The following is a 27994-nucleotide window of genomic DNA, read 5'->3' as shown; positions in this document are numbered from 1 at the left end:
CTGACCAAGGTTACAATGGAGCAGAATCAATCGGAACAGAACTCAAAGTGAAAAAGAGATGTAAGAAATCTGTAACAAGAGATGCTCAGAGGTGATCTTTAATATGGGGGGTGAAGTATAAATAGGATTTTACAGTTGAGGAGGAAGAGAAGGCCGTGACCAGCTGGCACAGAGACATGAAAGCATCACATGTTTGAGAAATGATAATCTAATTTGGCTAAAGTTGAGGGCAGATAAAAATGAGGGTGACAGCGGGGGCAGAAGAGAATAATGAGAGGAAGATGTAGCTGAAAAATAATGTTAGGGCTAAGTTTTAAAGTACTTTAAATGTCATTCTAAAAAGGTTGTGTTTTATGCAGACAATGGAAAAGCACAAATTAAGTTATTTAGGAGTTAACTTGTGAAAATGTGTGATTTAGAAAGATAATCCTGGTGGAGAGTAAATAACAGTAATTCTCAAAGTGCGGTCCCCAGACCAGCAGCATCGACACCACCTGGGAACTTGATAGAAATGCAAGGTCTCCACCCCCATCTCAGAGCTGCTGAATCAGAATCTGTCGTTCTGTTTTCAAGGTGGTGCTGATGCAGGCAGTGGTTTGTGAACCACAGGCACGTACGCAGAGAAGAGCAGAAGCTGCAGGCTGGGAGGCCAGCGAGGGAGTCACTGAATTAACTCAGGTGAGAGACGCTGACAACTATTACGAGGGCCGTGAGCATGGAAAGGACCTAAGTTTAAAGGACACTGAATAAGAGAATCAACAAGAGTGAACTCCCAGGGCCGGCCCCGTGGCTTAGCAGTTAAGTACGCGCGCTCCGCTGCTGGCGGCCCAGGTTCGGATCCCAGTCGCGCACTGACGCACCGCTTCTCCGGCCATGCTGAGGCCGCGCCCCACATACAGCAACTAGAAGGATGTGCAGCTATGACATACAACTATCTACCGGGGCTTTGGGGGAAAAAATAAATAAATAAAATTATTAAAAAAAAAAAAAAAGAGTGAACTCCCAGAGGACTCTGAGGTATCCCGCTTAGCAGTCTGGGCAAGTAGTTATTAGTCAGCACAGCCAAACAAGCAGGTGGTGGAGAAAATACTGAGTTCAGCTTTAAAATGCTGACTGGAGATAGCCTTCAGAAATATAGATTAGGGCCGGCCCTGTGGCTTAGCGGTTAAGTGCGTGCGTTCCGCTGCTGGCGGCCCAGGTTCGGATCCCGGGCGCTCACCAACGCACAGCTTCTCCCGCCGTGCTGAGGCTGCGTCCCACATACAGCAACTAGAAGGATGTGCAACTATGACGTACAACTATCTACCGGGGCTTTGGGGGAAAAATAAATAAATAAAATTATAAAAAAAAAAAGAAAGAAATATAGATTAGAATTGCCCAGAAAAAAAAAAATCTACAACTCAAGACAGATGTTAGGAATGAACAGCAAGATTTAGGAGTTTATGTTCATCCAAACAAAAAGGCAACAGTTAGAAGAATAATGTAATTCGTGGGGACTGTGTAGAGTGGGGTGAGAAGCCAAGTGGCAGCCAGAAGAACTTTCCTACATTTGAGGAGCTGGGGGAGGAAGAGGAGTAATGAAGAAAGTAAGCACAGAGGGAGAGATTGTAGGAAAACCAGGAAAGAACGTAAAACAGAGAGGTGTTTCCATTGAGACTTAAGAGCATTACCTGCTAGAGAGATCCAGGAAGAGGAAGATGGAAAAAGGCACAGTCACTCTTCCGGAGACTGACAGGGTAGAAGCCAGGCCACAGTGGACAGAGGCGTGAATGGGAGGTGGAAGGGGAGCACTGAGAGTGGATGGCTCTTGCCAGAATGGATATTTCCCAAAGAATGGCATAGGTACCCCTCTGGTATGCCTGAACCGCCTGGTGTCAGGTGGTTCACAGATGAATGATTTCTGCCTTTTTCACTGTGTTACTTGACTTGACAGCACGAAAGCAATGGAGGGTAAACCTGCCAGCATCCTAGCCAGGTCAAGGCAGTGGGCAGTGATGCCAAACTGCACTAGCAGTCAGTGTGCTCTTCACCGCCATGCACTAGCAGTGAAAACCATGCTAGTTTCACCTAGCATGTCCTTGATGAAGCAGTCAGTATTATTAGTCGTATTAAATCTCAACCTTCGAGTACATGTCTTTCTAATATCCTGTGTGATGGAACAAGGATTATGAACAAACCACTTCTGCTGCCGTACAACGGTTGCCTTGAGCAAAAACATATGTGCAATTGTTAGAGCTGTGAGCTGAACTGTCTTTTTCATGGAACACCATTTTTACATGAAAGAATGACAGACATATAGACAATGGTTATTCCAAATTAAGTATTCAGTAGATATTTTCTCAAAAATAAACAAAGTGAGCCTGTCATGTCAAGGAAAACAACTGATAGTATTGGTTGCCAATGCTAAAATTTGAGCTTTTAAGCAAAATTTGAATTTTGGTAAACTAGTATCCACCACCGTAACTTTGACATACTTCCCAATACTTAAAGATGTTTCTGACAACCTTGATGTTGACATTAATGAATATGATTTTATGATATTGTATAATAAAACGTGTCACCATTCGGAATATCTGCGTACCTCAGTGAACCAATATTCTCCAAATGATCAACGGATGATGTTACAAAATCATGCACATGTACAAGATCCATTTAAAGTGAAAGATCGAGTGGGTTTTAATGTAATAGAGTACAGAAAGTTGGCTGATATGGTTTTGGATTCCACACTGCAACTAATTTTTAAGAAACTACTATGCCATGGTGTTTTGATGTAGTATTAAATATCAAAAATTATGTGAAAAGGCTATAAAAATACTCCCACCCTTCCCACTACACATCTATGTAAAGGCAGGCTTTCTCTACGTGCTTCAACCAAAACAACGCTTCAAAACAGAATGAACACAGAAGCAGAAGAGAGAATCCAACTGTCTTCGATTAAGTCAGACATTGAAGAGATTTGCAAAGAGGTAAGGCAATGCCACTCTTATTTTTTTGTTTTGGAAAAGATGGTTATTTTTCATTAAAAAATGTTATTTATTTTAACATGTAATAGGGTTATTATGTTATTTTAAATGAATAAATAAATTTTTAAAAAATTTCTCAGTTTTAATCTCTAATTTACGAGTATCAATAGATATAACCCACATAAACAAAAGCTCTTTGGGGTCTTCAATCATTTTCAATAATGGTAAAGGAGTCCTAAGACCAAAAGGCCTAGAACTTTGGAAAGAAAGAAAGAGACGGACAGAAGCAAGACTACACAGTAATAATAAAATTAACAATAATACTAATCAAGCACTGGGCACTTTTCTAAACACTTTAAAGGTACTAACTCATTCAATCTTCACGTAAACCCCATGAAGCACAGACATCCTAGGAAGAGGGTATGTTGTCAGTCCATTTTACAGATGAGGAGACTAAAGCACAGGAAAATGTAAAGACGTCACACAGCTCATGAGTGGAGAAGCTGGATTAGAAGGATTCAAGATCAACAAAGACTTCTGGAGTTCACAGACTCTAGAGCTGTGCTCTAAGCTGGGGTTGTTTTAGAATGAAAGATAGTTTCGTATGTTTGAAGTGAAACGAAGGAAAGACTTAACTGTGAGAAACACTTTTTTAACAATTTCATACTATAATAAGTTGTCAAAGGAAGACAAAAACTGAGCACAAAGATAACGTAGCTGTCACGCTAATACATAAGGAATAAACAGAGCCTCCAATACAGAGAATATTAAGTATCTATTAAACATCCAACTGAATGAAGCTTATGAGATAAGGATGTCTTTGAGTTACTTACTCTGAAAAATAATCCATAAACTGCTGAGGATTTTCGGAAGCCAGCAATAGTTGTCTCTGATGAGATTCGGACATACAATGACACTTAAAGCCATTCTACAAAAATGTAAAGACAGTAGTTAAATTCTGATTTACGTCATCATAATGGGTCCTAAATAGAAGTACTTAATCAAACCCTAAACAGCTGCTCTTTGATGATAAATTGTAAAAAAAAAAAAATAATAACAATAATCAAATCACTAGCTGTAAGCACTCTATGGTTCTTAAAAAAATTTTTATGAAGTTGAATTTGCAACTCTCCTAATCAAAGAATAACATAGAGATTAAAGAGACAGAAAAATAGTGCTTTAGAAAGGAAACATTAGTGAGAAACATTACTGGGCTCAGTAACAGAAAAGAGATTTCATTTTTTTGGTCAATTTAACAAATTCTTATTGAGCCCCTACTTCACACAGAGTGTTATGCAGGTGCTTCGAGGAATATAATGAAGTAAAATGGGTCATTAGTGAACTTCCATTAAGGAAACTATTTTTCACTCACTTTCCCCTACTTGAGTGCATTATCCAAAATACATTGTTGCACATTACATAAACCTTAGGTTAAACATACTAAATCTGTATCTTCTTCTTCGGATGATTGTGAAAAACATACAAGTTTTGACCTTGTATTTGTTCTACTTAACATTTCAACCTGATTCTTCACTGGTAATAGAAATGAAAAATGTGTCCCTCCTCCTGTATTCCCCACCTCAGTGAACAGCATTATCACAAATGCAATCACTCAAGCCAGGGCGGAGGACAGCATCCTCGAAGCCTTCTTCCGCACCTCCACACTGCCCTCAGCACTAAGTCTACCCAGCCTTCTTAATAACCCTTATCCAGTCCCTCTGCTCAATCCCACTGCCACCGTCCAGATTTCAGCACTGGATCTTGCTTTGTTTCCTAATGTTTAATCATCCACAGACCACTTACATTCTTTTCGCCTCATCTGTATACTACCTGTGCATTACTCTTACTTACACTTATATTAAAAAGAAACTTGGTACCAGTGTCCTAAGTGAAAAACCAGTCCCATTTTCCATAAATTAAAAATAAGTCAATAAAATGAAACAAAATAATGTTATTAAATTCTAGAAATCCAAAGGAGTGGATGAGCAGGAGGAGAATACCCTGGATCTGACCTTCCTCTCTCCCTCAGTCTTCCAATACTGAGACATAGAAGACAGGGGAAAGAATTTATAGGGGTCAACTTCTCTTCCCCCAGGATGCCCTCCTGGGTAGGGAAGGGCCATGAATACATCTGAGGGCAAACAGGCCGCAACCACAAGTGCCTTGCTCTGAAAGCTGGTAGTTAAAGGAAAGAATTAAGCATTTATCTTCCCTTTCCCACAGGAATCGTATTTTGGGATAACATTTGAGGGTAACCCGTAGCCCCAGTTGATGAGAAAAAGCTCATTTTTACAAATGAATGGCCGCCAATAATAAATGTCAAAAGAATTAGAAAAGTAACCACTTTGCAACTCCTAATGAAATAAGTGACTCAGGAAAGGATGCTAAACACATAGGCAAAATGTTGATGGGAAATTAGATATAGGGGCATGATTCCAAAGTACTACCCCACTAGTTTCCTGCTCTTGCAAGAGGGAAAATACTACTTTCTAATGTTACTTTACAGGTTGTTATCTTTACTTAATCATCTTAGCACTACTAGACATTAGGGGCTTCCTTATGTGATGCAATATGAAATACACTGGATCACCTATGAAGCATTCTTCCCCAAAATATTTAACCTGAATCTAATCAAGCCTTTAGATCTAAGTTCCAGTTTATAGAAACTACAAGAGTTAGAGAAAGAGGGCAAAAGAGAATCACAAGGAAACAATTCAACATATCCAGAAAGTGGGAATGCTCCAGGATAACTGACTGGCCTCATCCCTCCAAGTCAATGTCAAGAAAAAAAATAGGGGGAGGGGGGCAGAGGGTGGGGGAGGTAGGTTCTATTCCAATAATTTAGAGAGAATTAAAAGTCCTAATAACCTGGAGCACAGAGATTTTTAGGACAGGGAAACCACTCTGTATGATACAATAATGGTGGATACGCATCATTATACATTTGTCTAAACTCATAGAATGTACAACACCAAGAGTGAACCCTAATGTCAGCTATGGACTTTGGTGATAAGGAGGTGTCAATGTAGCTTCATTGACTGTAACAAATGTCCCACTTTGCTGCAGGATGTTGATGGTGGGGGAGGCTGTACACATCTATGGGGGCAGGGTCTGTATGGGAAATCTCTGTACCTTCTGCTCATTTTTGCTGTGAACCTAAAACTGCTGTAAATAAATAAAGTCTATTTTTTAAAAAGTCCTAATAACCAAATCCAATTCATAGCTTTTGACTGGATCCTGTTTTTAAAAAACTGCTTTAAAGAGCATTTGGGGGAACAACTGAGGACATATGAATATGGCGTGTCTATCAGATGATATAAAGGATTTTTTATTAATTTTGTAATGTCTGATGACATATATTGTGGCTATGTAGAAAAACACCCTGATATTTTAGGGAAGCATATTTAAGTATTTAGAAGTGAAATATCCTGATGTTTGAAATTTACTTTAAAATAATTCAGAAAGGGCCGCCCCGTGGCTTAGCAGTTAAGTGCACGCGCTCCGCTGCTGGCGGCCCGGGGTTCGGATCCCGGGCGCACACCGACGCACTGCTTCTCCAGCCATGCTGAGGCCGCATCCCACATACAGCAACTATAAGGATGTGCAGCTATGACATACAACTATCTACTGGGGCTTTAGGGGGAAAATAAATAAATAAATAAAATATTAAAAAAAAAAGAAAATAACAAGGGAAATGAGCAAATTTATAAAAAATAAATAAATAAATAAAATAATTCAGAAAAAAGTAAATACAGCAAAATCCTTAAAATGTTAAGTAGTGGGGATTGGATAAAATCCTGGGTAGTGGATACATGGATGTTCATTGTACTAGTCTCTAGTTTTCTGCGTGAGAATTTCATCTAGAAAGAACTAAAGACAAATGAAAGAGAATAAGTGTACCAATGTTATTCAATGTGAGTCCCACCTAAAACATCTCATCCCTCACTTGCAGACACACTGGATTAGAGTATTCCGGTTGCCCAGCGTTCTTCTGCCCCCACCCAACTCAATCTCCAGGGAAAAATACGATCCCATCACTAGCCTGCTCTCAATTACTCAAGGTGCTTCACCATCCACCTTAAAAATGGGAAAAAGTGTAAACTCCATAGCACAGCATACAAAGCTTCTCAAGATCTGCCCAAAGACCCCCTGAGTCACTTTACACATAATTCACTCATTTAAAACTCACGACAAAGTTACAAGTAGGCACAGTCATTATTCCCACTTTGCAGAATAGTAAACAAGCAGAGAGAAGGTAAGTAACTTGCCCAAGACCACACAGCTAGTAAGTGGCGCGGCTAGGCTTCACACTTCTGACGGTCTGATCCCCAAGTCCGCATCTTCACCACAATACTCTGGGCCTGCCACACTGTAGGTGCTCAATAAATGCTTGTTAGATGACGGGTGTGCACGAGCTTAGTTCTCCTTCTTCATCTGATCCCAAAAAGAGGTGTGAATCCTAATCAACTCTCAGAGTCACGTCCAGTCAGAGATGATTGTTACTGTTACTGCCCCGGAGCCCGCACTTAATTATTCACGCCTCCCTTTTAAGACAGCTTGAGTATTATCACTTCTGAGAGAGCTGCAAAACCTTTTCTTGTTCCATTTCTTTTTGGGGTAGACTGGGGAAGAATGAGGTGTCAAAGACCACTGGTTCCCAGCCAGGACCAGGGCGGCAGGGAAGGATGGCCCTACTGAGCTGAGCAGAAGACTCGCCCGGTGCAGACCCCACGACGGGGACCTGGGACCCTGGCCCTCACCCCCCCTCAGGGACTTGGCCTGGATCAGCGGGCCCCTCCTGGGAGAGGACGGGGCGCCGCCATGGGGCCAGCCGGGCCCACTTACCTCGTCCCGGCACTGCTTCTGGCACATCTGGCAATACCAGCGCAGCTTCTGAAGCCCCTTGGACTTGATCCTGTTGGCGATGGCCTTAGGGGTAAGAAAATCCGACTTCCCCATCGCGACCACCGCAGCAACAACTTTCTGGAGCCCAGCGCCCTGCCAACCGGAAGCGGAACGGGGCTGGCGGCGGTGGGCGGGACAAATACCGTCCGCGAGTCGGAAGGAGGCGGGGCCTCGGACGGCTGGGCCCCAACGCTCGCGAGGCTTCCCCCCGTCTGGCGGGAGGCAGCGAGACTGCCGGGGACAACGGGGCGCCAGGGGCGTGCGGGGAAGCCTCCGCGCATGCGCAGTGAGGCCTGTCTGACCGACCTTCAGCAGGGCCAGTAGCACCATGTTCTCTCGGGCGGCCGTCGGTGGCCTCTCGGCCTGGGCCGTGCAGCCGCAATGGTATGGCAGCTTGCGGTAGGAGCCGGAGGGATGGAAGAGCTCGGTCAGGGGGAAGGGGAAGCGGGTGGAGGTGAGTGGGGCGGAACGGGGGTCGCAGGGCCGGCCAGGCCCGCAGTCCCGAGGAGGCCCCGGGAGGCCGGGGCTGCCGGAAGCGCCTCGGGCCCGGGCCGGGCGCGCGGAGGGGCTGGAGGGGCAGCGGGGTCACGCCACGTCCCTGAGAGGGGGCGGGGTGAGGGCCACGAGGGCTGGTCACCGGACCTCGGGGTTGAGACCTTAGTCCGAATTAATTTCAGGGCCGTCTTGGATTCGTTCAGCTAATAGTGCTTAGTGCCAGGCAGCGAGGATGGGGAGTCTTCACCTGGGCCCGAAGTGAGGGGGAGGGGAGGACCAAGGTCTAGGGGAAGGTTAGGTTGTGCCTTATGTCCTTGACGCCCGTTGAAACCCTCCGGTGCTGGGCAGAGTTTGAAAGGGCCCAGCGCAGAGCGGAGGAACCCTTCAGGAGCCGCTCGATTCCTCCAGAACGTGTGGTCAGCGCCGAGGATGTAGCAGGCGCTTTGCTGGACACGGGAATAAAATAAGTGCCCTCGTGGGCTGCAAAAGGGACCTTAAAAATCCCTTAAAAATCTGTCTTCTGGAGAGGAAGGAAAGACACCTAGCACTGTCTTGAAACCAGTGTGCTGAAGGAGTAACCCTGCAAGGTCATGAAGTTGTCCCAAGGCCCCGAGGAGGAGAGAGATGGACTCTTAAGTGTCATCTGTTAACTGCCATGTCACTTTTAAAGATTTTAAACGTGGGTTCCCGGAAAAAAATGCATATTAGAAGGCCTAGGAATAAGCAGATAAAAGTTGGTGGGTGGCTGATACCGTATAATGGGATGAAATGTTCTAAACTAGACAGTGTGGGAGAATTTCAGACACAGCGCTAAGGGGATTATTAGTTATAGGCTGTGTGTAGCCATTCCCCGGTTTTATGGTTAGGGAGAATTCTAAGGAGCTACAGCACTAAACTAGATTTTTGTATCCTATTTTCTGTGAAGGGACTATAAAGCATTAATTGAAATAGGTTGTTTTTTCATTAAGCAAGGAATTTATAACAGCAAGACTTTCAGAGTAATGAGGTGATTAAATGTGATGTCAAGTTAGAGTTTTTTTTCTAATATCGGAAAAGAGTATTCATGGGAATGAAGAAGTCATCTTAGTTGCATGGTAGGGTGTACCATTTCTTAATCACTCAGCAGACATTTATGTTGGGTGCCTGCCCTGCACCAAATTGGCAGTGTGGAAAGTGCCAAAACGTGATGGTAGACGAATGGACATGGTCTTAGTGAGCTCTGCAGGAGGGTTCCTGGCATGCATGCAGTGGTGCTCAGCAAACATCAGCTCTCCTTCCTTCCTTCCCATCTTGCTGTGCATTAACGTAACCTGTCAATATTGAGAAATAACTTTTTTTAACATCCTGTAAGACAATTTGAAGATCTTTCAACAAAGAATTGTTTTAAATAGGAGCTCTTGCTCAGTCTGACACATACTCCTAGGGGCCCAAATTGGAACATCAATCAGCAAATAAAGGTCATAGTCCTGACCTTAATCCCTTTGGAATGTTGGTTTTAGATGAGTAGGTTATGAATATTCATCAGACATCAGTGTTACACTGTGGAAAGCATTTTCACTGATTCCATCTCTGAGTGTCTGATGTCTTGCTCGCTTCTTCTGCCCTTTCGCTTCCCATTCACTTAATTGCCTTTTAAATTCAGAAATTAAAACCATCTTAATGTTTCACACTCCACAGAATTAATTTGGAAAGGGAGAAAAATACCTTTGCCTTTACAGAACCATAAAGAGGCATTTCCTTGGTTGTGTTTTGGTTATTGAAAGCTTTTAAAAGTGCTTTTAAAAACAATTTGTTATTGTTACAGTTTTTGTTTCAGGGAGGTTAGCACATTAACATTAACTAAACATTAGGCTTAATTAAAATCATAGTGAAATTATTGTAATTGTTCAGGGTATCAGTAAAATACCCTAAATTTTTGGAAATTAAACCTTTTTAAAAAGTAGCATTTAAGAAAATAGAAATAAGAAATTTGGGAAAAGAGTCTGATTTTTCTGTCTTCAGATTGGGGGAAAATGCATTTCTTTTTGCTGGTGTTCCACATTCTCTAAAGTGGAACTATTTTATAATAGGAGACCAATGGCCGTAAATTGAACTATATACACTGAAAAGGAAGAATTAGCAGATGCTACTTCTTTCTGAATTCTTACATTATACACTCCTTAAAATTCTTTCAAGCTGTCTGTAATTTCTTTGGATGATAAATCATTCATCTAGCAACCTCACTGACTCCCTCCTCCACTGCCTTCTCCAGCTTTTGCTAACAGTGCTGTATGATCATAGTAGATAATGGTAATCACCATCTCTGTGGTTTTCCACGCACTATATTTGATACGTTTCTAGTTTTCAAATAATCTCCTGAGGATTTCTCAGGACATGATGCAATTTTCCAGAACATACAGCTGATTCAGAACTTTCTTTATCTTTTCATTTGCAAAAATTGTATCTTCAGTAGAGCAGGCTATATACCTAAAGAGAGTTTGGATCAGCTCATGGTCATTTTGTACTCAAATAGTACTTAAAAAGTAAAGTTGTAACATAGGTAGACATCTTTAGAACTAAATGAAGGTTAAACATGAGAGTGCTTCAAAGCAGGGGAAATAGGGCATGTGCACAGCATAAAGAATCACAAAAGATCCTCCCACTTCATACCTCTTGCTTGGGACACTTACGGAAGCCAAAACATTCTGGGTTCATCCAGTTATGGCGTGCCATTCAGATTTGTTCCATATGATATTAATGTGTGTCAGTTAAATCGGAGTGTCTGCCTAAAACCATAATGTCCGAATGTCACTCCTTATAGTCTATAAATTTTGGGGTGAAAAAGTCATTATGCCAAAAAAAGAAAATCGTCCAAAAAATGGTGTTGCTTTTCAAGTGCCGTTTTGAAAAAATGTTAATAAAATGGTCCTTATGTCAGATAAGTCTGTGCTCGGAAATCGCAGAGCTCGTCAGTATTTGACATCTTTTATCTTTTCCTTTAGTGAATCCATTCTTATAATCAAACCTAATATTTTCCATGTAGTCGCCTTCCTCTTATTTTTCTTTCTTTACGGCTGAGTAATACCAGTAGTAAGATATGTAAGTCAAGAGATTATTAAAAATAACTGTTTTGGTTATGACCTTTCAGCCTCATTTTTATGCACATAAACACATGTAATCACAAAAATGGGATCATATAACATTATTTCATAAGCTACATTTTTAAGTTATTAATAGACTTTATTTTTTAGTATAGTTTTAGATTTATAGAAAAATTGATAGTACATATAGTACAGAGTGTTCGATATACCCACACCCACTCTGGACAGTTTCCCCAATTGTTAACGTCTTGTATTAGTGTGGTATGTGTACTACCGTTAATGAACAAGTATTGATGCATTTTTAAGTAAGGTAGATGGTTTCATTAAGGTCACTCTTTTGGTTGTATAGTTTATGGGTTTTGACAAATGCATAATGACATGTATCTACCATTACAGTATCATAGAGAATAGTTTCAATGCCCTAAAACAATCTCTCCCTGAAATCCTGGCAATCACTGATTGCCGGGATTTTTACTGTTGCTATAGTTTGTCTTTTCTGGAATGTCATATAGTTGGAGTCAGACAGTATGTAGCCTTTTCAGATTGGCTTCTTTCACTATTTGTCAATCATGAAGAAAACTCCTGGGGCCGGCCCCCTGGCGTAGCAGTTAAGTGCGCACGCTCCACTGCTGGCTGCCCAGGTTCTGATCCCAGGCACGCACCGACGCACCGCTTGTCAGGCCATCCTGTGAAGGCATCCCATATAAAGTGGAGGTAGGTGGGCACGGATGTTAGCTCAGGGCTAGTCTTCCTCAGCAAAAAGAGGAGGATTGGCACAGATGTTAGCTCAGGGCTGATCTTCCTCACACACTAAATAAATAAATAAATAAATTTTAAGAAAGCTGCTGTAAACATTCATGTGCAGATTTTTGTGTAGACATAATTTTCAGCTCAATTGAGTAAATTTCTAGGAGCATGATTGCTGGATCATATGTTAAAACTATTTAGGTTAGCAAGAAACTGCCAAACTGTCTTCCAAAGTAGCCATACCATTTTGCATTCCCACTGGCAATCACTGCGAGTTCCTGGTGCTCCATGTCATCGTCATCATTTGGTATTGTCAGTTTTTAAAATTTTGTAATCATTCTTAATAGGTTTATAGTGATATCGCATTGTTTTAACTTGCAGTTCCCTAATGACACGGATACTGAACATCTTTTTATATGCTTCTCTGTATATCTGTATATCTTCTTTGGTGGGGTGTGTTTTCAGATCTTTTGTCCATTTTTATTTGGGGTGTTTGTTTTCTTATTGTTGAGTTGTTTTGTTTTTTGTTTTTTTTTTTTTGTGAGGAACATCAGCCCTGGGCTAACATCCATGCTAATCCTCCTCTTTTTGCTGAGGAAGACTGGCTCTGAGCTAACATCCACTGCCAATCCTCCTCCTTTTTTTTCCCCCCCAAAGCCCCAGTGGATAGTTGTATGTCATAGCTGCACATCCTTCTAGTTGCTGTATGTGGGACACGGCCTCACCATGGCCGGAGAAGCGGTGCGTCGGTGCACGCCCGGGATCCGAACCCAGGCCGCCAGTATCGGAGCGCACGCACTTAACCACTAAGCCATGGGGCTCTTATTGTTGATAATTTTAAGGGTTCTTTATATATTTTGGATAACGGTCCATTATCAGATATGTGTTTTGCAAATATTTTCTCCTGGTGTGTGGCTTGTGTTTTCATTCTCCTAATTTTGTCTTTTGCAGAGCAGAAGTTTTTAAAATTAATAAAGTTCAACCTATCAATTTTTTTTCATGGATCATGCTTTTGGTGTTTTGTCTAAAAACTCATAGCCAAACTCAAGGCACCTAGATTTTCTCCTGTGGTATCTTGTAAAAGTTTTATAGTTTTGTGTTTTGCATTTAGATCTTTGATTCATTTTGAGTTAATTTTTGTGAAACGTGTAGGATCATTGTCTAGGTTAATATTTTTGCACGTGGATATTCAGTGGTCCAGCACCATTGGTAGGAAAGAGTATTCTTTCTCCATTTAATTACCTCTGCTCCTTTATCAAACATCAGTTGACTGTATTTGTGTGGGTCTATTTCTGGGCTCTCTATTGTGTTCCGTTGATCTACTTGTCCATTTTTTTGCCAGTACCACACTGTCTTGAAATCAGATGATGTCAGTTCTCTAGCTTTGTTCTTCTTCAATATTGTGTTGGCTATTCTGGGTGTTTTGCCTTTCCATATAAACATTAAAATCAGTTTATTGATACCCACAAAGTAACTTGCGGATATTTTGATTGGAATAGTATTGAATCTGTAGATCAAGTTGGGAAAAATTGACATCTTAGCAACATTGAATCTTCCTATCCGTGCATATGCAATCTCTCTTCATTTATTTAGGTCTTTAATTTCTTTCATTAGTTTTGTAGTTTTCCTCATATAGATCTTGTACATATTTTGTTAGATTTATAGGTAAGTCTTTTTGTGTGTGTGTTTTTTTTTAATTACCTATTCACAGATTTTTTTTTGAAGAAAAAGAAGATTGGCCCTGAGCTAACATCTGTTGCCAATCTTCCACTTTTTCTTTTTTCTTCCCAAAGCCCCACTATATAGTTGTATATCTTAGTTGTAGGTTCTTCTAGTTCTTCTATGTGGGATGCTGCCTCAGTATGGCTTGATGAGCAGTGAGTAGGTCCACACCCAGGATCCAAACCGGCAAACCCTGGGCTGCTGAAGCAGAACTCATGAACTTAACTGCTAGACCACTGAGCTGGCCTCTTATGTGTTTTTTTTATTGTGGTAAAATATACATAACATAATATTTGTCATCTTAACCATTTTTATGTCTACAATTCCATGGTATTTTTTTTTCTAACTTGAAACTCCAATTATTCAAAGCTGGTATAAATAAAGCAATTGACTTTTGCATATATTAACTTTGTATCCTATAACCTTACTATAATTGGTTATTAGTTCCAGGAGTTTTTTTTGCTGATTCTTTGGGATTTTCTACATAGACAATCATGTTGTCTATGAACAAAGATAGCTTTTATTTCTTCTCTCCCAATCTGTATACCTTTTATTTCATTTTCTTGTCTTGTTGCATTGGCTAGGACTTCCAGTATGATGTTGAAGAGGAATGGTGAGAGAAGACAGCTTTGTTCTGTTCCCAAACTTTGGGAGAAAGCTTCTAGTTTCTCACCATTAAACCATAGATAGGTTTTTTGGTAGAAGTTCTTTATCAGATTGAGGAAGTTCTCCTCCATTTCTAATTTGCTGAGAGATTTTTATCCTGAATGGGTGTTAGATTTTGTCAAATGCTTTTTCTGTATGTATTGATCATATGATTTTTCTTCTTTAACCTGTTGATATGATGGATTATATTATTTGATTTTTGAATGATGAACCAGCCTCGTATACTTGTAATATTCCAACTTCATTTTGTGCTTTTCACTGCCATCTGGGATACTTTACTAAAATCTAAACTGATTTGTGGGCTTATTAACATTCATCGTTTCCCTACAACCTATAAAATAATATTTAAACTTATTAACCCAACCTGCGTCACCAGCTTCAAAACTACATCCTGTTCCCTCCTTAGGCCCTCCTTCTATATGCACAAATTTACTGATTTTTCAGTGCTCCATGGAGCTTTCTGGGCCAACACAGATACTTTGTATGGATTTTAGGGCTGAAAGATAATTTATATTTGATAACATGTTGTCTTCCCCAGTAGATCAAGGGTCCTCTTGTATTTATCTTTCAGTAACATTACATTTACATCAAATCATTTTGACTTTTCTGCATTGGCATTTTAATATTAAAAACCAGAAAAATATTTAATGTAAATTGTATGTAAATCTAAGTTTTCATGATCTTGTTTATGAGATAATAGTATGCTTTTTGTGGTCAGAAACCATGTCCTGGACCATATAGCTGCTTAGTCAACGTTTATTGAGTTTAGTTGGAAAAGTTAAGACTCACTTTAAAGAAACTGTACTTTTACACATGTGGTCACGTTAGAATGTATAAGTGACCCTGAGTTTTACTTGAAAAGGTTTTGTGTGTGTGTGTGTGTGAGGAAGATTAGCCCTGAGCTAACATCTGTTGCCAGTCCTCCTATTTCTGCTGAGGAAGATTGGCCCTGGGCTAAAAATCCGTGCCCATCTTCCTCTACTTTATATGTGGGACGCCTGCCACAGCGTGACTTGATAAGTGGCGTGTAGGTCCATGCCCAGGATCCGAACCTGTGAACACGGGGCCACTGAAGCAGAGCACACGAACCCAACCACTACGCAACTGGGCCAGCCCCTGAAAAGGTTTTGATGAACAAAGGGAGTCAAGGAATGCTTTTTAGAGTTGGCTGATCTTTTGATTTTAAGTATAGTTGGATAGCCTAACAAGGGGGAGGACTTTTCTGTCATGGAAACAATATAGGCAAAGAGATTGAGGAAGGAATAGAGTGTGTGTGAATGCCATTGTGACTTCAGTGGAAGGTTTGTGTGGGTTAGGTCAGATAAAACGAGACCTTTGGTACAGAGTTTGGTATCAGAATTAAGGAATTTAAAAATATATATATACATTCTGAGTCCTATATTTGATAGATTGTTTCTTTATGGAGCATTATTTAAATAAATACATTAACTTTGAAAGTTTTTCTTGTATAAGGGAACTATTTTTCAAAAAACTAAAATATTTTTAAAACCTTTATTCTCAGGATCCAAGTTCGAAATATGGCAACTTTGAAAGATAGTAAGTACTTTATCTCAATATGTGAATTAAGAAAAACTAGGTTTTGACAAACAAAAATACTTTCAGAGATATGCCTCTTTATCCCATTATATATTTGGTCAAATTCACAGAATGAATCTATGTCATATGTGTGGGACATTGAACTTGTTTTGGAAAAGACCAGTATGAGGTGACACATGATTGTTCTGATTCTGTTGTCTGGAGAATGATAATGATAAAACTAGAAAAAACGATACTATTTGTATATATATAAAAACATCGTTGCGGAATATGTGGTTAAAGGCCATTTTCAATACCATGTAATGTTTTAAATGCATAATTGACTGCTTTCTGATGTTGCCATTTGCTTGTCCTGTCTCGGTAGGAGACAGGTTTGGTCTTTATTAGTGCTCATTCTGACATTAAGCCTAGTTTAGCATCGTGCCGTTCACTGATGATCTAAGTGCTAAGTATTCTACCCTGCACTTTAGAAAAATACTTTGATAAATTCACGAATGAAAATATGACTCCTTTATCTTAACGCAGCACTTCTGTTTTTCAGTTACCAGGCGACTAAAGTCGATCAAAAACATCCAGAAAATTACCAAGTCTATGAAAATGGTAGCAGCAGCCAAATATGCCCGAGCTGAGAGGGAGCTGAAACCAGCCCGCGTGTATGGAATAGGGTCTCTGGGTAAGAGAAAGGCAGTGTTCACCAGTCACGAAGAACTGTTGACATAAAGAAGATCACCACTAGTGGCTTTTATTTAATGCTTACCGTGATGACAGGTCGATTTCAGAATATTTTACAGGTACTCCTTTTTCACAGCAGCTCTATGAGGGTAGGAGCTGTTAGAGCCCCTGCCTCACAGATGAAAAAAGCTGAAGCACAGGGAAGGCAAGTAACTTGCCCAGGATCACATACTACATGGTTTGGCATCAAAGCCTGCCTGTTTATTAACTGCTGTATGTGACTATGTCACCTTCTAAAATACTCTGGAAATTTTCCCAAGTTATTAAATATAGTGTCAAAAGAACTTCCAATGCGAAACAGTGCGTCAGTCTGAAATGCTTGATTTCATCCTGTTAGGCTGTGCTGTGATATTTTAGGACTGCAGGGTGGGGAGGTGGTGCCCTGCAGTGGAGAGTTGACCAAGTAGTCAGGGATATGACTCTAGAATACATGAGTGGAATGTTTAAACATCAACTGTAAAGAAGGTGAAATTTGCTTATTTCTAAATTGAAGAAAATATTTCTGTGTATTTTCTGTGTAATAAATATATCTGTGCATTAGATGTAAATTGCCTTGTGCAATAGTTTTCTTGTGCTCTTCCATATTTTTTTAAACATTCGTTTATACTGCTAAAGAGAATTCTGCGTGAGAAAATGATAGAGTGGGGCCCACCCCATGGCTTAGCGGTTAAGTGCGTGCGCTCCACTACTGGCGGCCGGGGTTCGGATCCCGGGCACACACCAACGCACTGCTTCTCCAGCCATGCTGAGGCCGTGTCCCACATACAGCAACTAGAAGGATGTGTAACTGTGACATACAACTATCTACTGGGGCTTTGGGCAAAAAAAGGAGGAGGATTGGCAATAGATGTTAGCCCAGAGCCAGTCTTCCTCAGCAAAAAGAGGAGGATTAGTGTGGATGTTAGCTCAGGGCTGATCTTCCTCACAAAAAAATTTAAAAAATAAAAAATAAATAAAAAGGAAAAGAAAATGATAGAGCACTGGGCCTCAGTAGAAATGGCTCCTTGCTTTAAAAATGCTGTATTTAGTTTCACCTGACAGGTATAGAGGAGAGTTGCTAGGCTAGGTTTTAGCAGTCCTTATCAGCTCCAGCCATTTGCTCTCATGAGCTCCGTTCCCTGTCCAGCACAATACTAAGCACCAAGGTGGTAGCTCAGTAGATGTTGGTTGGTAAATTACTCTCCAGCCTACTTACATGAAAAGGGAAAGTCATTTCACTGTTCACCTTTCTTGCTGGTATGAATAAGTATAATAAATTTGTTTCCCTCCAAAAGTCTATAACCACAGAATTATCTAATAAAGAAGAAATTGGCTTAGATATCTGATTAGAGTATTTGTGGTAAAATATTAAAAATTCAAGTCAAGGCTGCCAGTCAGCTTCTAAGTCCTTCAAACTAAAAAAAATACCAATTGCTAGATGGAAAATGGCTAATTATTTTAAATATTTAAAACAGGCATTTTATGCTGTATAATATAAAGCATAAAAAGAGACTTAAAAGAAATATTCTCCCCACTTCCCTGAACTTTGGAGTTGAGTGTTTACTTCTCAGCTTTTTATGGGAAGACCTTGGGTATTGAAATTTGAGAATCACTACTCTATACTGAAAAAGGTAATAGCAGGAATTTTGTTGAAATGAGTGAATGTGGTGGCCATGAAGATGCACTTTGCAACTGCTGAGAGCACCAGCTGCTGGAGTCCATCCTGCGTCTGCACCCAGGCCGTGCTTCCCACAGGCTGCTGCTAGCCTGCAACTGAGCAAAGGCTGGATGCTCAGACAGGCGTGTTCTGGGGAGACTTGGGGCTCCCCAGAAGCCTTGCCAAACTTCCCTTAAACTGCACAGTGGTCCAGGAACCTGGTGCCCAACCTTTCTTCCCCTCCTCTTTCCCCAGGTCAGACCTGCATCTAGTGTGATGGCTCTTCTGACTTCCTTCCTGTTTTCTCTCACAGGCATTTCCCGTAGTAAAGTCCGTGTTTGTTTAATCCCCTGTTCGCTTCTGCTTCTTGGAAGACTAGACCAACAAAGTGAGGTTGTTAAAGTAATCCCCAAATAAAGTGGCATCATTATTTTAACTTCAACAGTTTTTATTAGAGCTTGATATGCAGATTATATGAGCAGCTCAGTAAATATTGCTTCCTACTTTTTTGGTTGTATACTAAAGATTTTCATTCTTTAGAAGTCTGATATCTAGATAAATTGGTACCTCTATACTTTCTGGCCTCTTGACATGTTTTTTAATCTTACTAGAGATTTCTTTTATTCAGTATTTAAGATAAATTGGCCATTAATTGGCCCTTAGGAACCTTTGTCATGTAGAAATTTAAACCTTTATGGTTTTCATCCTGATTGTATATGGAATAGGTACCCAGACATTTTTGATTATATCAGTCAAGTGCCACCTAAATTTATTTATTTTATTTATTTATTTTTAAAGATTTTATTTCTTTATTTATTTCCCCCCAAAGCCCCAGTAGATAGTTGTATGTCATAGCTGCACATCCTTCTAGTTGCTGTATGTGGGACGCGGCCTCAGCATGGCCGGAGAAGCAGTGTGTCGGTGCACGCCCGGGATCCATGCCCAGGCTGGCAGTAGCGGAGCGCGCGCACTTAACCGCTAAGCCACGGGGCCGGCCCGCCACCTAAATTTAAATACAGCATTTTGGAAACAGCCAACTCTTTTGTAAATTAGAGATTATTGCTGTATTTAATATAAATTACATATAAAAAATTCTTATTTTTGTTTTGTTTTTAAGCTCTGTATGAAAAAGCTGATATTAAGGCGCCTGAAGACAAGAAAAAACACCTCCTTATTGGTGTGTCCTCAGATCGAGGGCTGTGTGGTGCTATTCATTCCTCGGTTGCTAAGCAGATGAAGAGTGAGGTAGCCACGCTCACGGCAGCCGGGAAGGAAGTTATGATTGTTGGAGTTGGTGATAAAATCAGGGGTATACTTCAAAGGTAATTTAAACATATAGTGTTTCTGTTTAAAGGATGCAAGCATGAGTAAATGGACGTTTCTCTGATGGTTTATTTAGGCAAGGTGTCTTTTTCTTTCTGTTACCTGTTTTATACTCAAGAGAGAAGTTTTCTCGTTTTATTTTTTCAAGAAATATTAGAAAATATAGATTTCCCATTTTCTACTTGTCTTTTGCTTCTCCTTCATCCAAACCATAGATGGAATGCAATGGGAATATCAGAAGTTATTGAAATAGAAAAAAAATGAGGACTCTGAGGAGCTATCACAGCCTGGAAATGTCGGAAATGAACGATTGTTAATTAGGATTGGAAGGAGAGAAATATAAAACAAGCAAGGCCTGACTGTCAGTCCTCAGTTCTTTGCAGGTGCAGAAGGAATAATCATAAGAATCTATGGAACAGCTTAATTCAGTGAACACTGCCCTCTCCCTAAAAAAACTTGATCCACAGTGAGAATTTTTTTTCCTTGTTCCCTGTGCTGTTTCGGGAGAAGGATTCCATTACCCTATTTTATGTGAGCTCTCGATTTTCTTGTAGGACTCACTCTGACCAGTTTCTGGTGACATTCAAAGAAGTGGGAAGAAAACCCCCTACTTTTGGAGATGCATCAGTCATTGCCCTGGAGTTATTAAATTCTGGATATGAATTTGATGAAGGATCTATCATCTTTAATCGATTCAAGTAAGAAAAATTTAGGAATCAAAGCTTTTTTATGTTTATGTTCCTATTTTAAAATAAGTAAATATCTACTTAACAGTTTAAAAATTATTTTTTTAAAGTTTACACTTGCTTTTGTCATTTCTAGGTCTGTCATCTCGTACAAGACAGAAGAAAAGCCCATCTTTTCGCTTGATACCGTTGCAAGTGCTGGTAATTCGTTTTTGTATGACAAGTATTTTTACACGTAGAAAGAAGAGATTTGTGTTTGTCAGGATGGCCTGTTACAGCAGTAGCAAAAGGATGCTGGGCTGTTTCTGTCACCATCTCTTAGTGGCTTCCATGATATCATAATCCATTCATTGTTTGACGGCTCTTAGTCCATTCCTTCATTAATTAAACAAGTAAATAAATACCCATTGAGGGCCATCATTAGACAGGTTTTCTCAGTAACTCAAGAGCCTAGCTAGAACTTGGCTTTGCAATCCATGTGTGGGAACTCTGCCTAACCACAATACAGTCAGAAGCTCTGAAATAGAGATTTGAACAGCGTTCACAAGTAATTTACATTGAGCCACTCAATTCTCGTTTTACTGTTTGAATAAGGTCATCATTGCTCAGTGAAGCATCCTAGAAATAATATTCTGGAACTGATTTTATTTTCGTAAGGTATTTTCTCCTTTTGTATATTGTATTTCATCTATTCTAAGATGTACACTTTTTACATTTTAATGTCTCTGAAATTAGGATAGTTTCCCCCAGACAATGGCATGTCATTTTTAATTGGCTGTTATTTTTTTTCTCAGTGGTACATAAAATAGGGGTTATAATCCGTAGCCTCTTAAGTTTGATGAAATATTGTACTAGTTCACCACTTTACCCTAATGAATGAATTTTGAAGTGTGCTGCTAAATTTCTGTGATTATAAAAGATTTTTCTACTAGTACGCTGTTTTGGATTAAACCACTCTTTAAGCTGGGTAACTTATCACTTGTTTTAACAGAGAGCATGAGTATCTACGATGATATTGATGCTGATGTGCTGAAGAATTACCAAGAATACAGTCTGGCCAACATCATCTACTATTCTCTAAAGGAATCCACCACGAGTGAGCAGAGTGCCCGGATGACGGCCATGGACAACGCTAGCAAGAATGCCTGTAAGCACACAGTAGATGTCTTCGGAGAGAATTCTGTTGCTGAGAGGAGCATGAAGACGTTCACGTGAAAGACATTAACATTCTCTGAGTAGACCAGGAAGCAAGAGAGCTAGGGCCTTGTCCTGGGCTCTGCACTGATTTTACAAAATTTTTGACCAATTACTATCTCTTTCCTTGAACTTTCTCATCTGAAAAGATAGAAAAATAATATTCTCTGCCTTAACGAAAGTATAGCTTACTTGGTAGGCAGTAAGTTTGCGAGGACTTTGAAAAGGCATCTCATGGAAGATGTAAAAATATCTTCATAAAATTTTTTGAGAGACCAATTTGGATACCCAAAAAGAAACAATCTCTTATTTTATCTTATTTTATTTTTTATTTATTTTTTTTTTTGTGAGGAGATCAGCCCTGTGCTAACATCCGCCAATCCTCCTCTTTTTTTGCTGAGGAAGACGGCCCTGGGCTAACATCCGTGCCCATCTTCCTCCACTTTATATGGGACGCTGCCACAGCATGGCTTGCCAGCAGTGCGTCGGTGCGCACCCGGGATCCGAACCAGCAAACCCCGGGCCGCCGCAGCGGAGCGCGCGCACTTAACCGCTTGCGCCACCGGGCCGGCCCCAATCTCTTATTTTAAATTAAGCAACTTACATCTATGCATAAGTTAATGAACAAGTTATTCTTTTCTAGTTTTAGATTTTGTTGTCTAATCTTTTTGTTTGGTTTATAGCTGAGATGATTGACAAATTGACTTTGACATTCAATCGTACCCGCCAAGCTGTCATCACAAAAGAGTTGATTGAAATCATCTCTGGTGCTGCAGCTCTGTAAGTAATCGTAGATTGCCTTCAGAGTTTTTTTCTCAGCTATGTCTGCTAGCTTAACCTTTGGATGTTTAAAAGTTTTTAGTTTTGTTTTGTCTGTTAAAGATGAAATGTTCCATTGCTTAATCTTGTGTCCTTACTCTTAAGATATAAAGATTTGGTGAAAATGGGATTTCTGGTTCATTCTGATTGTCTCAGCTGAAATGTTCAGACTTAGTTTCTTCTTTTTAGAAATCAGTGTATTGCTAGCTTTCACTTTCCTAAAGCATTAGGAATAAGGCTGAGGATGATTCAGTATCACTATAAAATCTTGTCTTTGGAACTTAAAACATTATAAACCAAGTTTTGTGAGTTACAGGACTGGTTTTGGGTTAGGTTTTACATCAATCTATAAATCATTGAATGGGTAGGGTCCAGGAATTTTTTAATTATTACATTTTCTGTATGGTACCATAAGATAATATACCTCTTTGCTGAAGAAAATTTCTTGGTTGTCTAGATATGTTAATGTTGTGAAACAGGGTTAAGATAATGGGAATTCTATTTAAAAAAATTATTAAAGTGAACTCCACTATGTGCAGAGTACGGTGCTAGGCACAGTGTGAAAGATGCGATCCTTTCCTCCAAGGCATTGCATTCTAATAGCATGAGAAAAGTACGCAGGTAATTGTGATGAGAGATAAAATGTATAGTAAGTTATCTTTGATTCATCGTTTCTCACCTCCTACTATAATTGGTCACCAAGTTCTATAAATTTTACCTTCTAAATATCCCTTGACTCTTTCCCCTTGATGCACAGTCAATGAAGATCCTTGTCAGTCTCTCCTGAATTAAAAAAGATGCTTTCTGAGTGGCTGTAAAGTGACAGACCCTGTGCTAGACACCGAAGAGGTCGTGGTGACAGTATTGGCTCTCGAAGAGCTCGCGGCCTTAACAGGGAAGACAGATACCGTATTAGAAATTGCAGTAGAACGGGGATCAGCAAACTGGCCTGGAGCTAGGAAAGCTTTTTACGTTTTTAAAGGATTATTAAAAGAGAGACAGTGTGTGACCCACAAAGCCTAAAATATTTACTATCTGGCCCTTTACAGAAAAAATTTGCCAATCCTTATGACAGAGTGCTAAGGGAAGAGAATAGAATCCGTTCTCTATTACATAATCACCCTGAAAAAACAGCTTAGCTTGATATATGTGAGTCCGTATTTTCTGGCCCCAATGCTCTAGTCTAACCTCCTACCATTAACATTTCTCACCTCCTTGAACTTCAGCCACATTACTCTTTTCACTTTCCCCGAGGGGCACGGGATTTTGCCTGAAATGCCATTCATTTGTAACCCTGGCACCCTTGACTCTTCATCTGACTGAGTCCTGTTTATCCTCCTAACTGAGCTGGGAGACCCTTTCTCCCAGGAAGCCCTCCTTCGTGGTTTGAGTGGGGTACCCTTCTTTAGCATCCTGTGCTTCCCCTTATGATAGCACTTACACTATTTTATTAGGAATGGTCTTTTTATGGGAGGGACCATGTCTTATTCATTTTTGTAGCCCCATGACCTGGCACATACTTCCTCCATAAGTATTTGTTGAGTGAATGAATGACGTGCATTCATTTTTGTAGCCCCATGACCTGGCACATACTTCCTCCATAAGTATTTGTTGAGTGAATGAATGACGTGCCATTAGTATATTAAGAACTGGGAGTTCAGAAGAGGGAGAAATAACATTCTCTTGGGTATGTGAAAACATGGTCCATGTTTAAGAATCAGGGAAACATTCATCACTAAAGTGACATTTAAATTGGTCCTTAAATGTTGTCTCTCAGGGATAGAAACTGGGCAGAATGCCAGAGAGACACAAATAAAACTGATTGAGACCATTCCGTAGGTTGTTAGTTGGATCCCTCAGTTTTGCTATCCTGAGTATCCTTCCTTCTCTTACTTTGCTTTCTGCACATGACTTTGTTAAGACTGACCTATCCCTGAGCCTGGTCACTCCTGCTCTGTTACATCACAGAGTCAGTGCAGTGATGAGTGGCCCCACCCCGACCAGCTTGATAAACTTGCATAAGACACTCTCTCTGCACTCAGTTTTGTCATCTCTGACATGGTGACTAATATAAGGATTAAGTACATATATTCATTATCCTCCTTGCTCCATGTCCTACTGCCAGTGCTAAGCTGATTTCTTCTTGGATGGTAAGTGTGAGGAGGCCTGGGGGAAAGAACTGCATCTGAAGGTTCAGGGGGCTGTGAGACCCAGAGAACCAAGGTTCTTTTTTTTTGCTCTTGAAAAAGGAATGCTAGAAATAAACTGAGAATACAACTTTTGCAGAATTGAGGATCAGGCTTTTTCTTGGTTAGAAATGTGGGAAACCTGACTAAAAAGTAGCAAAACCAAGAGAAATGAGGAGAGGGAGATTAGGACATAAAAACTGAGAATTTAAAGATAATTCAAATAATTGGAAATTGACTAGTTTTTGCTTTCTAGAAAGGTAGTCTAAATCCTTTATAAAAAGTTAGCTGTGCAGTCCCAAATTGGATTATTTATAGGAATGGACTTGCATGCTCTGTAACCTATCAGTTATTCTGGTTAAAGACTTAATACAAACACTGTGGCTGTTTAATAATAAAAGGCATGAATAAACAATGATATTTGAGGTGCCAAGTATTAGTTGCCATTAGTTGCTGAAATTTTAAAGTATATTGTATGCTATTTATAGAAAAAGTAGTAGTTTAAATTATGCTTTCATAAGCCTTGCCTACTTGCATGAAAATGGTTTTACTGCTTCTAACCAGATTGAAATCTATAACTTTTTATAATAATCATTGAATCTGTCTTAAAGGAATATTTTGGTAAGCAATTTATGTGATATACTCAAGGTAACAGGTGAGGAAATGGACTTTTTTAGTTGGAAATTATACATGACTAACTAGCATGGATTGCTTCTTGACTGGCTTGTTTTGTGTTTGTCTTTTTCTTCTAATACAATAACCAGGAACTAATGAAAATCGAATTTCATCCTCAGACAAGAGGTAAAGTGGTAGTACTTCACATACTCCCCCCATACCCCTTCAGAAAAGTAGCCCAGCCAGCTTTAACTGAAGCTAATCTAGCACCAGTGAAACTGGCTCTCTCAGAGATTCCGATTGCCAGGCCCATTTATAGCAGCAGCCAACTGTGGGAGCATATGGGTAATGCGGGGGGGCTTTTTTTCTCCTTAGATTTAGTAAATAAACTTTTAGGATAGAGAATTGGCGTTATTTTGAAATATTAAATATAGACTGTTGAAGAGTGGTGGTTCTCAAACTTTATGTTCTCAGGACCCCTTCATGTCTGACCTAACAGAAGACAGCTAGATTCTCATCTATTTCTGTGTTCATTGTGTTCTGATGGTGCACGTCATGTAGCCTCTGGAAAACTGCACCGTCTACTCTTGAGAATGAGAATAAAACAGGCAAATAACATTATTATGAAAATACTTTTGCCCTCACGGACCCTGTGAAAGGGTCCCCAGACCAAAATTTGAGAACCACTAGTGTAGAGTAACATTTTATTATGTAAAGTCAGTTCTTTAAACCCCACTGAAATACGTATTCTCTTGACATCATTATTTCCCAAATAAATATTGTTTGATTTTTAATTGTTCTGTACTTTGTTTTTCAGGTAAAGAAGGAAAATTCAGTCGGCTGATTTTGTTTTTAGCTTACTGCTGTCCTGTCAGAAGAAATTGTTGGCCCATTGTTTAAATTACTAAAGACAGCAAGATATTTGTAAATTATCTTATAATAAACAACTTACCATAAGAAAATCACTGTCTTTTTGTATTATATAGGAACAACAGTTAAGAGTTTTCAAAATGAGATGTTAAAACATTTAAAAGTATTAACATGCTACTATTAAAATTTTTTGGCAAGAAGATAATTGAAGAGGCTCTTCTGACTTGATAGTTCCCTAACAAACTGGAAAAGCCCAGCCTTTTTGGGGTCGGGATGGAAGGAAGAGGCAACAGGCCACAAGCTCAGCCCAGGCTTCTGTCCTTGTGCACCTCAAAGAACAGCCAACACGATGAAGTAAACATGCTGTTAGAGTCATTTGCTATTTCTCATATAGAGGATGAAGAATTCCAGCATAGACTTACTCTAAATAATTTTTTTTTTTTTTTTTTTTGGTGAGGAAGATTTGCACTGTGCTAACACCTGTTGCCAATCTTCCTCTTTTTGCTTGAGGAAGATTCGCCCTGAGCTAACATCTACACCAGTCTTCCTCTACTTTGTACGTGGGTCATTGCCACAGCATGGCTTGACGAGCAGTGTAGATCCGTGCCCAGGATCCGAACCCATGAACCTTGGGCCACCGAAGCAGGAGCGTGCCGAACCCAACCACTGCATGACCAGGCTGGCCCCTCTAAATTTTGAAATACCTTTTCCAAGCACTGAAACGAGAAGCGTTTCAGTCTGATATTCACTCCAAATTCACATTTAGATAACCACTAAGATTGAATGCCAGAGCTATTCCACGCAACAAGTTGGCCAGGCCAAAATGTTAGTTTTTTTCGTATTTATTTGAAATAGGGAACTTACTTTTTTCAATTACAACAGTAATATATAAATTCCCAAAAGACTACAGAACTATAAAAATATAGAAAAAATGTAAAGCTCATTCTTACTTAACACTGATGTAAATTACTCTTGACTTTTAAAAACCATTAAACACATAAATTTAGAATTCTTCAAATATTTTATTATTTTACCAACAACTATATTCATAAAAATGAACAGTGAGTAGTATAAAAATTGATTAGCAAGCACAGACCCTAAAGAGCAGTACTGCCACGGGAAGAAGGCTGCCAGGAGAAGATAAACTGAACGGGATGTCAGGGTCATTTTCCAGCTTCCCCGAAATCTTACAGGAGCCACTCTGGGTGGGTCAATGAATGAGGCTGTTGAGAAACAGCTGGCCAGCAGCCAGGCATCGGGCAGTGTAGTGTGACCCAAGGACCAGATACGTTTCAGGAATGTTGGCAAGGGATGGGGTGCTCTGTGGGTTTGTCTTGCTTCTAAACTTACCTTGGCTCACCTTCAGTTTCCAGGATGGCAGAACACTTCTGCGAGGGTGAACTGCATGTTCTAGACAACATAGTAGAAGGAAAGGCAGGAACTGAAGCACACTCCACCTGAGTAAAATAATCTGTCAGGCTGCCCGTGACATGCTTTTCCAGGTTCAGAAGGGAGGACAACGGGAGTGGGGGCCTCTCAGCCCTCCGTCTGTCTCTGGAGTGTGGGCGTTCCAGTCTCTACTGGTGGTACTGTCGGGTGCACGGCTGTCCTGGGTTTTCTCTGCATCCTGAGGATTCCCTTGGCTTTTCATTTCCCAGGTCACACATTTCCCTCCGTGATTTTAGTGGTATACTTCCTCCAGGCCCACCTGTTAGGACCTTGGATATCTTAAAATGTCCATTCTATGATATTTAAGTGATCATTTGCTTGGGTATAGATTCTAGGTTAGAAATTGGTT

The 27994-nt window shown here is 40.0% G+C and overlaps 2 protein-coding genes across 6 annotated transcripts in view; one reads left to right on the top strand and one right to left on the bottom strand.

The window, feature by feature from the left end:
- KIN (Kin17 DNA and RNA binding protein) overlaps window positions 1–7978 on the bottom strand; it is a 32424-nt gene extending 24446 nt beyond the window's left edge. Inside the window, exons 1-3 of one of the 2 annotated variants that reach the window (XM_087420845.1) lie at window positions 7809–7873; window positions 7232–7397; window positions 3797–3891 (exon numbers count right to left, since the gene is read on the bottom strand). In XM_087420845.1, coding sequence (XP_087276971.1) covers window positions 3797–3870 — 74 coding nt within the window. In that variant the 5' untranslated portion in view covers window positions 3871–3891; window positions 7232–7397; window positions 7809–7873. Of the gene's footprint in view, window positions 1–3796; window positions 3892–7231; window positions 7398–7808 lie in introns of both variants that reach the window. The other variant, XM_014783682.2, reaches the window with a different exon arrangement.
- A 134-nt stretch (window positions 7979–8112) lies between these two features.
- Window positions 8113–26288, top strand: ATP5F1C (ATP synthase F1 subunit gamma). 4 transcript variants are annotated; one of them, XM_087420848.1, is made up of 10 exons: window positions 8113–8252; window positions 16101–16135; window positions 16677–16808; window positions 19621–19825; window positions 20381–20524; window positions 20649–20713; window positions 21504–21659; window positions 22390–22486; window positions 25476–25512; window positions 26144–26288. In XM_087420848.1, exons 1-9 carry the CDS (start codon window positions 8197–8199, stop codon window positions 25480–25482), a joined length of 897 nt encoding a protein of 298 aa, XP_087276974.1. In that variant the 5' UTR covers window positions 8113–8196; the 3' UTR covers window positions 25483–25512; window positions 26144–26288. The 4 variants fall into 4 exon arrangements, with proteins under 4 accessions (XP_087276974.1, XP_087276975.1, XP_087276972.1 ...); XM_087420846.1 differs by having other exon boundaries at window positions 8176–8267; XM_087420847.1 differs by lacking the exon at window positions 8113–8252 and adding an exon at window positions 8301–8322.
- Window positions 26289–27994: the final 1706 nt, after the last annotated feature.

This window comes from Ceratotherium simum, chromosome 32, assembly GCF_057802395.1.
Source record: "Ceratotherium simum simum isolate JZ-2026a chromosome 32, ASM5780239v1, whole genome shotgun sequence".
NCBI lineage: Eukaryota > Metazoa > Chordata > Mammalia > Perissodactyla > Rhinocerotidae > Ceratotherium > Ceratotherium simum.
Note: the sequence above shows the minus strand (reverse complement) of the source record. Positions and strands in the feature narration are given on the sequence as shown.

Coding starts and splice junctions, on each gene's coding strand:
- ATP5F1C (XM_087420846.1), top strand. CDS start 8,197: ATGTTCTCTCGGGCGGCCGTCGGTGGCCTCTCGGCCTGGGCCGTGCAG. Junction 16,136..16,676: donor TATGGCAACTTTGAAAGATA/GTAAGTACTTTA, acceptor TCTGTTTTTCAG/TTACCAGGCGACTAAAGTCG. Junction 20,525..20,648: donor ATCATCTTTAATCGATTCAA/GTAAGAAAAATT, acceptor TGTCATTTCTAG/GTCTGTCATCTCGTACAAGA.